General features: G+C 48.9%; 1 protein-coding gene across 2 annotated transcripts; it reads right to left on the bottom strand.

Moving 5' to 3' along the window:
• Positions 1 to 1,251: 1,251 nt before the first annotated feature.
• Positions 1,252 to 9,790, bottom strand: GPR75 (G protein-coupled receptor 75). Of its 2 annotated transcripts, none has more exons than XM_006778609.2 (2): positions 9,297 to 9,790; positions 1,252 to 3,304 (listed from the first exon to the last, which is right to left on the bottom strand). In XM_006778609.2, the coding sequence occupies exon 2, from the start codon at positions 3,277 to 3,279 to the stop codon at positions 1,669 to 1,671; it is 1,611 nt and encodes a 536-aa protein (XP_006778672.1). In that variant the 5' UTR covers positions 3,280 to 3,304; positions 9,297 to 9,790; the 3' UTR covers positions 1,252 to 1,668. The 2 variants fall into 2 exon arrangements, with proteins under 2 accessions (XP_006778672.1, XP_006778669.1); XM_006778606.2 differs by having other exon boundaries at positions 1,252 to 3,399; positions 9,297 to 9,789.
• Between the last annotated feature and the right edge of the window lie 713 nt (positions 9,791 to 10,503).

The following is a 10,503-nucleotide window of genomic DNA, read 5'->3' as shown; positions in this document are numbered from 1 at the left end:
AAAGAAAGACAAAAAAACATTTTTTTAAATAGTTACTTGGATATGCTTCATCAGATTGTTAACAAACCATCTCACACAGAAGGAAAGCATAAATCAAAACATTCCCATTCTTGCCCAGGATGGGGTGGCTCCTGGATTGGGTGTCATCCAATGCACCAAAGGGTTGCGGGTTTGATTTCCAGTCAAGACACATGCCCCGGCTGCAGGCTCAATCCCCAGGGGGACATGCGGGGAGGCAGCCAACTGACGTTCCCTTCTTACATCTCATATTGATACTTCTCTCTCTCTCTTTCCTCTCCCTTCCTGTCTCTCTAAAAATAAGTCAATAGAAATATATTTTTTAAAATTCCCAGCCTGGCTGGTGTCGCTCAGTGGTTGAGGGTTGGCCCATGAACCAGGAGGTAACGGTTCGATTCCAGGTCAGAGCACATGCCTGGGTTGTGGACTTGATCCTCAGTATGGGGTATGCAATAGGCACATGCCTGGGTTGCAGCTTGATTTCCAGTAGGAGGCGTGCAATAGGCAGCTGATCAATGATTCTCTTTCTCTCTCTCTCTCTCTCTCTCTCTCTCTCTCTCTCTTTCTCTCTCTCCCTCTCTCCCTTCATCTCTCTGAAATCAATAAAAACATATTTTTAAAAAAATTCCAATTCTCATCCTTATGCCTTCTTAAGCAATAATAAACATTATCTAACACGTAACAGTCTATATGGCTTCCCAGATAACAAAACCCTGACTGAGATGAACACATTTAGCACCGACTCTCCCAGGAGTAGCATACCGCTACCACAGGTGCAGTCCTCTTCATTAGGATTCTAGTGAATAGAATAGAATAATTTACTTTTACCAAGGGATAACATCTTTCTTTCTTTTTTCATATATATATATATATAATTGATTTATCAAGCCCACAACCCGGTCATGTGTCCTAGACTGGAATTGAACCCAGAATCCTTTAGTCCATAGGCCGACGCTCTATCCACTGAGCCAAACCAGCTAGGGTAATAACATCTTTCTTAAAAAAACAAAAACACCACAGCTTTATATAGCTACTCGATTGACACAAAATAACAATGTCTATAATAATAAATGGTAATAATAATAATAGTATATTCTTGGATTGTGTGTTTTTTGTAAGGATAATTATATAGATGATGCATTTCTGATTTTCTGCTTTAACAATGTATTATTTATTCAAATAAGTCTGCTACCCAAAAAAAGTATATTCTTCCCCATTTCAACACTTCAAAACATCAAAATTTATAATTCAGTTAATAAAAATAACACCTCAGTAAAAATTATACACCTTCACACTCTTTAAAATATCTAGCTCATATATACTTCAAAGACCCATAACATTGAGTCAAAAGATCATTCTCTACTTTAACATGGTAGCATGATCTATTTAAAAGTTTAGTACAAGAGATTGGAACACAGGTCAGTGCAAAATTCCAAATAATAAACTTTTATATTAAACCTTAAAATGTCAAGAGACCACAAAGCAAACCAATAGATGCTAATCAATCAGACAAAAGAAAATCATAACTGCCAACTGTTTAGTTGAGCCTTTAAGCTTTGATCTACAACTAGTCTCACAAAAATGAAAATAAAAAATCCCTTAGTGCCAGAAAAGGACCAGTTCACACACGATGCTCCAGCCTGCGCCGCTCTAAACAGAGGGGACGGGAATCTGCCTGGCGGAGGCGCTGTCACATTCTTGCAGTAAGTCGTTGGTGGTGTGGTAATGCATGGCCACATAGGAGCTGGCAAATCCAAACGAGTTTCCTGGCTGTAAGTTACATGGGATGTGCTCGTCCTGGGACGGGCTGCTGTTATAGATGCTGTAGTAGGGCTCCATCCGAGTATTGATGGGCGTGGAGCTGCTCTGGCCATAGTGCTGATGTCCAGCGGAGATCTTGGGACTGACCACACTTTCCTTCGAATGACTTGGGCCACAAGCCTGGTCCACAAATTTCTTCTGGGGCTTTGGAGACAGCATGTAGGCAGAGTTTGTTTCATGATGGGAGGACTTGTTTCTGTTGATCTCGAGGTTCCCTTTGCCCATGGCTCGAAGGCGAGTCTTCTGTTTGCAGCAGAAAAATCCCAGGCCAATGTATTGGAGGCACCAGAGCACTTTCCTTCTCAGCCCCGTGCTGTTCCGGGAATATATAAAAGGGTTTAACCCTGACTTGAGAAAGATCAGGGTGAATCCAAACAGCTCAAACTGGTAAAGGATGAAGCTCCCACTCCTGGACAGAACCACCTGCACCAAGGAAATCCCCAGGGGAAGGCAGCAGACCAGGACCGACAGCACGATGACCACACAGGTGACCACCGCTTTGGAGTCCTTCGCTGTGGAGAGGTTGACAGCCGATACCAGCTGGAGCCGGCTGGCTGCAGGGGTTGGCAGCTGGTTGGGACTCTGCGCGTATCCATGGGTCTGAACGTGCTGCAGTTTGTTGTAATTCTGGTTCCGGTACAGAGCGGGCACGGTGCACTGGATGGGGTCTCCGCCTCCCTTCCCCGGCGCCCCCATGAACGGCGGCGGTCTGGAAGCGTCCACGGTGATCACAGGGGGGCACTTTCTGACCTGAGCGTTCTTCCGCAGCGTCTGAGCGATCATGATGTAAGAGACGGAGACCACGGCCACACAGAAGGTGAAGTCGACCACGTAGAGAGACAGGACGGCCTTCCCTTCCCCAGCCGTCAGACTGGACATGGGAAGGCAGAGGGGGGACTGGCGGGTCTTCAGGGTGGCCACGGTGGCCAGGCTGAAACTGGCGGCCCAGAGCAGCAGGGTGAGGAGCAGGGTGCAGGGAAAGGAGGCCGTGCGACTCGGCTGCTTCCCCAGCACCATGCGGAGCCGGTGCAGGGCGATCACGGCCACTGTCTTGAGGGACATGATGATGAAGCCGGAGCTGGTGAGGTGGAAGGTGAAGCAGAAGGCGTCCGGGGTGCTGCTGAAGAACAGCACGAAGGCGAACATGGGGGCCGTCACCCCGCAGATGAAGAGGTCGCAGAAGGACAGGTTCAGGATCATGAAGTCGAAGTTGGTTCGGAATTTCCTGAAGGCCGGATCAAAGAAGGACAAGAAGACGATGAAGTTGCCGTAGGAGCCCAGGCAGAAGATGAGCACGAGCAGGAAAGTACAGGTCACCAAGGTGGCCGTGTGGACCGGGCCGTGGAGACCCTCCCGCCCTGCAGTGCCGTTTGCTCCCGGGGCGCCGGGCAGGGGCCAGGTGGTGTTGGGAGCGTCCGGGAAGTGGTCCGTGGAGTTCATCTTCAGAGGCAAAGGTCTCTTCCTTCTGTGGGGAGGGGCGTCAGGGCCTCAGCTCACAGAGGAGCGGCACGTGACAGGAGAGACCGGAGGCCGAAGGGCCTGCACACAGAAATGCATCCCCTGCAACAGAAAGGAGTTATGCAGCCGGCGGAGTGCTCTCCTGACCTTCGTCAAAGGCACTGGAATGTGTCAGCTCTGACCCAGCGCACAGAAAAGACAGAAACACCTCCAAATACACTCATCCAGCGAACCTGAGGTTTTATGACACAGTGGCTTTCAAACTGGCTTTAAGCATCATCTCGAGAGCAGGTTAATAAAAGAAAAGGAGAACCCTAGCTACTTTGGCTCAGTGGATAGAGCGTTGTCCTGGGGACTGAAGGGTCCGGGTTGGATTCCAGTCAAGGGCACATGCCTGGATTGTGGCTGGATCCCCAGTAGGGGGCATGTAGGAGGCAGCCAATCAATGATTCTCTCTCATCATTGATTTCCTATCTCTCTCTCCCTCTCTCTTCCTCTCCGAAATCAATAAAAATGTGTGTGTGTGTGTGTGTTTAAAAAGGAGATTCCTGGGCCTTGCCCATCGAGATTCTGATTGAAGGGTGTCCAGATGCTATTTTTAGAAACATTCTGGTGCCAGGCACTGGAGACACAAGAATATAACCTCTTGGCCAAAGGGATCACAATCTAGCTGGAGATCAAGCGAACTATGTAATTACAGCCCAACGCTGCAGATCAGATGGAGCAGGTGCTATGGAAGGAAGAAAGGGGAACCTAATCCAGCCCAGGGTGGAGGCTGGAGGCTGAAGGGCGTCCTGGCCAGGAGGAGGTCGCTGGGTGAATGGTGAAGGCAAGGCGTAGGGACAGACAGACTGCAACAAGGGTGTAAGTCTTTGAGGATTTGCGCAAAACCAGCATGTGCTTAAAATAGAAGCAGAGGGTATTGCTGAAGCATACTGGAGCCCTTTATACCACTCCCACAGACTGCTAACAAATCCCATTGCTTTTCCTAAGAAGAATCCTTTATTTGCCATTATTTACAATTTCGTCTCCCTGCTTGTGGTTTCTTGGCCTACTCCATACCATCCTTTGGAAAAAACTTTGTGTAAGACTACATGTGAGGGGGGAAATGAAATTAATGAAGGGTATCAGAATTACATTTGAGATTTACAAGGTGCAAAGGCACCACTTTGTAAACTTTAAACTGCTATGCAAATGAGAGTTAACATCATTCCAACAAGCATGTCTTCAGGACAGGGCAGGGGGCATGCACCCAACCCCTCATGCATTCATTCCCTCAGTGTACATTCACCATATTACATGCAGCTTCACGCTAGGCACTGTGGGTAAAAAGGTAAGACACAGCCTCTGCTTTAATAGAAGAACTTGTTTTTCTTCTTGCTCCTTTATTTTTCTTAAGCTTTCCCCCATTTCGCCATGAGATTTAAAGTACACTCACACAGATCTTCTGTTATCCCAAGTCCCAAAGCCCTGAGTGGCTTGGTGCCCACCCTGCTCCCCAAGATGCTTCTAAGTGGGGCAGCTTAAGCGGTTCCTTGGAGACGGATACAATGCTCTTGACAACCAAAAGGTATTTGCTTTAATCCAGCATTTTTTTTTTAGGGATACATAATGGCACTGGGGAGGTCCAGGGACAAAGTTCAGCATATTTAACTTCAAACTCAAGCTGAGTCCCTGAGACCTCCAGCTGTGTGAGAGGTTAACCCCTTAGGGGCTGGGTCAGGGGGTGCAGAGAAAGGGGCTGGGTCAGGGAGGGATTACTGGGGGCTCCAGGAAGCAGCTATGGACCACCCCCAGGACAGAAGCCTCGCATCATTCAATCACAGGTACTGCTGTCTCAGTGAGCATCAGACATGTTCAGTCCTGGGAGACCCCTATAGCCAATTAGTGTCCTCCTGTGAAGGAGAGAACACCTCTTCTACATTCTCAGTGGCCCATGGGTGCAGATCATGACCATATTATGAATTTCTCCACTGGGAAGTGAGACCAATTTTTCTGTACTTTCCTTATAAAAGTTCAGAGAGGATATAAATCCTGACCGTTTGTTTCCTAACGAATAGAATTTTAAAAATAATAATGGGTAGCTATTTGTTTTCACTTAAGATTGTATTGTTCCTGAACACTTTTTAATGCCTAGGTAGTGAAATAGATACACTTTTACTATTTTTTATTGTGAATTGGAGGATTGGGGTTAACTGATGAAAAGAGAAGTAGAAGAGAAACCCCAATCCGGGAAAGGCAGGAAGAGCAGAGAGGTGACACTAATGTTTATAGCAAACTCCTCTCTCCACCACCACCTGAAGGTTTCCTCTTTGGGAGTAGGGAAGTAAACGGGAGTGAAGAGGGAAGCAGGAGTTTGGTTTGGGGAAATTAGAAGAATAAAGAATGTGGAGGTAGGATGCTAACAGAAATACTGAGTAAATGGGGAATACTGAAGAAGGGGGGATACTGGAAGTTATGAAGACCCCAGACGAGGAGACAGTTGGAAAGAGTTGTCAAGTGGAAAATGAGATGATGAGGCACCAACATTGGTCAGGGCGAGAGGCAGGAGGAAAAAAGATTTGGAGCAGATGAGGGGCAAATTTCACTTTTTGTACAGTTATAATTTTTTCAATAAATTATAAATTGTTCAATAGATTAAAAGATAATTCTGAATTATAGATTGGGAATATAACTATCAGTATCATTACTAGTATGTTAACTGCACTAAGTGCTTGTGATGTGCCACCCACTGTTCTCAGTGCTCCACACTCTTCATTTATTGAATCCTCACAATAACTCTGAGGTGGTTATATAACTTATCTCCATTTTACAGATGAGGAAACTGTGTCAGAGAGCACCTCACTTAAAGTGGTAGAGCATGAATTTGAACATTAGCAGTTACTCTCTAAAGCGCACACTCTTCCCCACCATGCTAAACAGAACAGGATGGGATCAAGGGAAAGATTCCCAGATCAGAAGATTGTTACAGCAGCTATAATTTATTGGGTGGTTAGTATATGCCAGCCAGGCACTTAAACTAGAAGCTTTACATATGTCATCAAACTTTATGTCATTCTCAATATAATCCTATCAAGTAGGTATTGCAATCGCTTCCCAACTCAAAGTTCTTGGAAACCAACATTTGAACACACACACACACACACACACACACATTTTTGTGTACCTTTTTGTTAAGGTTGATAGTTATGGTTCTGGTATAATCCTATATAATAAAAGGCTAATATGCAAATAGACCGAACAGCGGAACAACCAAACAACCAGTCGCTATGACATGTGCTGACCACCAGAGCGCACGTGCACGGAACATGGTGGGCATGGGCAGCAGGTGGCAGAGCTCAGACAATGGCGGGTGTTGGCTGCAGCGGGATTGGGGAGCAGGTGAGTAGGGGCATCAGACCAAGCTAGGGTGCTGGTCGCTGTCATTGGGGTGAGCCTCTGGTGGTTACTGAAAATTCTTTGCTCCAGTGTGCCGCGGTCCCACCCAGTGCTCGCATCTGCTGCTGGCGCCAGCCCCACTTGCACCCACAGCTGGCACTGGAGCCACCGCTCACACCTGCTGCCGGCTCCTGGCACCAGTTCTAATCACTTGGTGCCATCAGTGGGTGAGAGTGGTGGCTGCCAGCCCCAATTGCCCCTGAGGTCTTCTCCACCTGCCCCTGCTCTTGAGGTGTGATCGGGGCAGCAGCCACAGCTCACACCCACTGACAGTGCCGGCCCTGCTCACACCCACTGCTGGTGCCAGCCCCAATCGCTCCACACCATCAGTGGGTGTGAGCAGCAGCAGTGGGGCTGCTGTGCTGGCACTGGAGCCACCGCTCACACCTGCTGCCGGCTCCTGGCACCAGTTCTAATCACTTGGTGCCATCAGTGGGTGAGAGTGGTGGCTGCCAGCCCCAATTGCCCCTGAGGTCTTCTCCACCTGCCCCCGCTCTTGAGGTGTGATCGGGGCAGCAGCCACAGCTCACACCCACTGACAGTGCCGGCCCTGCTCACACCCACTGCTGGTGCCAGCCCCAATCGCTCCACACCATCAGTGGGTGTAAGCAGCAGCAGTGGGGCTGCTGTCAGACAGGGGATGGGGGCCATGGCAGGAGGGGCCAGGAGGGGGCAGAGAGGGTGGGCCAAAACCCACCCCTGTGCGCACCACGGCCTCGTGGCCCACAGTTCCTTTCAAGGTGCACGAATTCATGCACTGGACCCCTAGTATAATTATAAATCACTCCTATTGGGATAATTTGAAAAAAGTTAAAAATCAGAGGCTAGGCCAGAACCAGTTTGGCTCAGTGGATAGAGTGTCGGCCTGTGGACTGAAAGGTCCCAGGTTCGATTCCGGTCAAGGGCATGTACCTGGGTTGCGGGCACATCCCCAGTGGGAGATGTGCAGGAGGAGCTGATCAATGTTTCTCTCTCATCAATGTTTCTAACTATCTTTCTCCCTTCCTGTCTGTAAAAAATCAATAAAATATATTTTAAAAAAAAATCAGAGGCTGGGAAGAAAAAGGGAGGAAAAGCAGAAGACAGAATAGAAATAAAGGTGTTGGCAGAGAAACTTGAAGAGAAATAAAGGAAATGGAGGGAAAGTAACTACTATTAGTGTTAACTCTGGGACTATAAGAAAGAGGAGGCTGAGATCACAACTTGGGATGGTTATGAAGGCAGAATTATAAAAGTCAGTGATTTGAGGAGGGAGGTAAAGAAATAGCTATTTGCTATGCCTAAATATTAAATAAAGGTTGCCAGTGTTCTTTTCAATGCAAGCATACAAGCTACTCTGTATCTCTGGGACCATAACTAGGTGGAGGACAATGTGATTAAAGTCATAAAACCAGAAAAATGTTAATTTGGAACACCCGCCTTAAGCAGGCAAATTAGCTACAATAAACACGGAATGAATTCATATCATATGCATCTTGTTACAACTAGGAGGAAGGATCCTTAAGTAGTAAGTAAACTATGGTAAGGGGAAATTTTTTTTCCAAATATATTTTTATTTATTTCAGAGAGGAAGGGAGAGGGAGACAGAAATATCAATGATGAGAGAGAATTATTGATTGGCTGCCCCCTGCATGCCCCACACTGGGGATTGAGCCCACAACCTGGGCATGTGCCCTGACCTGGAATTGAACTGTGACCTCCTGGTTCACAGGTTAACCCTCAACCACTGAGCCACACCAGCTGGGCGGTAAGGGAAAATTTATTGTACAGCGGCAATTATTTATCCTTAAGATGTGTGAAGAGTCTGATAATTTGGTGTGCTGTCTTAATATTTTAGTGTATACTAAACATTTTATATGCGCTGTCCCACGTCCACTCATGACCTGGATTCTTCCCACTCATTTTTTCCTCATAAGGCCTTACATTCCTCGAGGGCGGGCATTTTCAGAGTCTAACCCTGGGAGCTGAGTTCTGTGTAAGTGTCATTCCCATTGTATTTGTATTGATCCAGAGCACCTCAGGGAAGATGACTTGCCCAAGGTCACTAAGATTCAAGCCAGATTTATCTGATTTCAGAGCCCTTCAAGCTCGTTGTCCCCAGTTGAACTACCTCTTGAGGCCGGGAGCAGCGGATGGGGGATGGGGCGGGGCAGGGTCAGTGGCTGAGGGGCACAGGGAGGCTGTGGAACCCTAGTCTGGGTGTGGAAGAGGGGTGGGGACCGACCCCTGCCAGGAGCTGGCAATGGGTAGGAGGTCCCAAGGTGGAGAAGGTTATGGTAAGAAGGGCCTAGGCCTGGCCAGGGAAGCTAGTGAACCAGTCGGGAGAGGGTTGGTGGGGTGAGGAGGCCAGGCCAGGCCACGGGCGGTGGGGGAGGGTTCCACGGCCCCACGGAGCGTGGGAGCGGCCCGGGCAGGGGCCGGATGGCTGCTCCGCAGGCCGCGCCAGGACAGCAGGTGCGCAGGGGCCGGCGCGGTGCGCTCTTTGCCAACCCACCGGCTCCTCGTGCCCGACCCTCCCTGTTCCCCTGGAGTCGCCTCCTCCGGGGCCCGCGGCTTCTCACCTGCAGGGTGGCCGCAGCGCCGCCCCTTCTCCTCCATCTCGCAGCCCAGACCCCAGCTCCACCCACCGCCCGGGAGGATGCAGGGCGCCCGGGATGCAGGGCTGGAGGCACCATCGCCATCGCCGCTGCCGCCGCCTCCGCGCATCCCGGAGCCGCAGGAGCTGGGGGCGCAGAGGCGCAGTCACCGAGCTGCGGAGGGCGCCGCCCCCTCCACCGGACACCCAGGCCTGGCACCCCGCCTGCCCTCGCACCCTCACCACCTCGCTGGCCTCCTTGTGCGCTGGGGCCGGCAGCTCCCCGTCCTCCGGGCTCCCTTATGTAGGCAACGGCCGGCCGACAGGAAGAGGGGCAGGCGGATTGGGTAGAAACGAGAAGAGCGGGGGCGCCAACAGCACACGGCGACCCAAGGGATCTTGGTCTCAGAGGGACGCACCGTGGCCTGGGCGGGTGGGCTTCTTGCCAGCCCTCCGCCCGCCTGCATTCCCGGCTTTGGGGCCCGGCAGGCTCTCTGGCTGCAGCTAAATACGTTCTCTCCTAAATTGGCATCGTCCAGTTTCGTACTTTGAGACTAGAACTTGTAAATCAAGTCGTAACATTTAAATCAAACCAACTTTATAAAAAGAATTACATCTTCTTTCAAAAAGTATTGATGAATTTACTAAAGGAACTTACCAATTACTAGGAAACAAATGCGAAGTAAAAAACAAAACAAACAAAACCCCCCACAAAACTACCCCTGCAAATAACGAAGCCAAGAAACCATGGACATGAATGTTGAAAATCATAGAAAGCAATGATCGTGGGCATGCAGCTAGGCAGTTTAGTGAGCAAGAACACAAACCCAAATCTACCACCCTCTTATTCCTCTAGAGTCCATATGCCCCAAACAATGACCATAAAATGGGTTTTAGTAGGAGCCTTCCAGTAACATCCTTTCTGGGTAGCTGGGATCTTACTACTTTCCTAACCTCCAGGGGCAGGGGTAGTGTTTAGAAATGAGAATGCTATTTGAATGCCCTTTCCTTCACCCTGATGCCAGAAAACTCAGTTCAAGTGAATATTGCTGATGAAATCCTATTGTGGCTAAACTGTTTGGTACCAAGTACCAAAGAATTTGACTTACGCATATAACTTATCTTTCCCAGTTCCCCTGTGCTTTCATCGTAAGTAAAAAGGCTGGATAATTTGTGAAGTAGACATTCAGTCC

The sequence above is a fragment of the Myotis davidii genome, unplaced genomic scaffold (assembly GCF_000327345.1).
Source record: "Myotis davidii unplaced genomic scaffold, ASM32734v1 scaffold6, whole genome shotgun sequence".
Taxonomy (NCBI): Eukaryota; Metazoa; Chordata; class Mammalia; order Chiroptera; family Vespertilionidae; genus Myotis; species Myotis davidii.
This window is presented reverse-complemented; position numbering and strand designations above follow the sequence as displayed.

Coding starts and splice junctions, on each gene's coding strand:
- GPR75 (XM_006778609.2), bottom strand. CDS start 3,279: ATGAACTCCACGGACCACTTCCCGGACGCTCCCAACACCACCTGGCCC.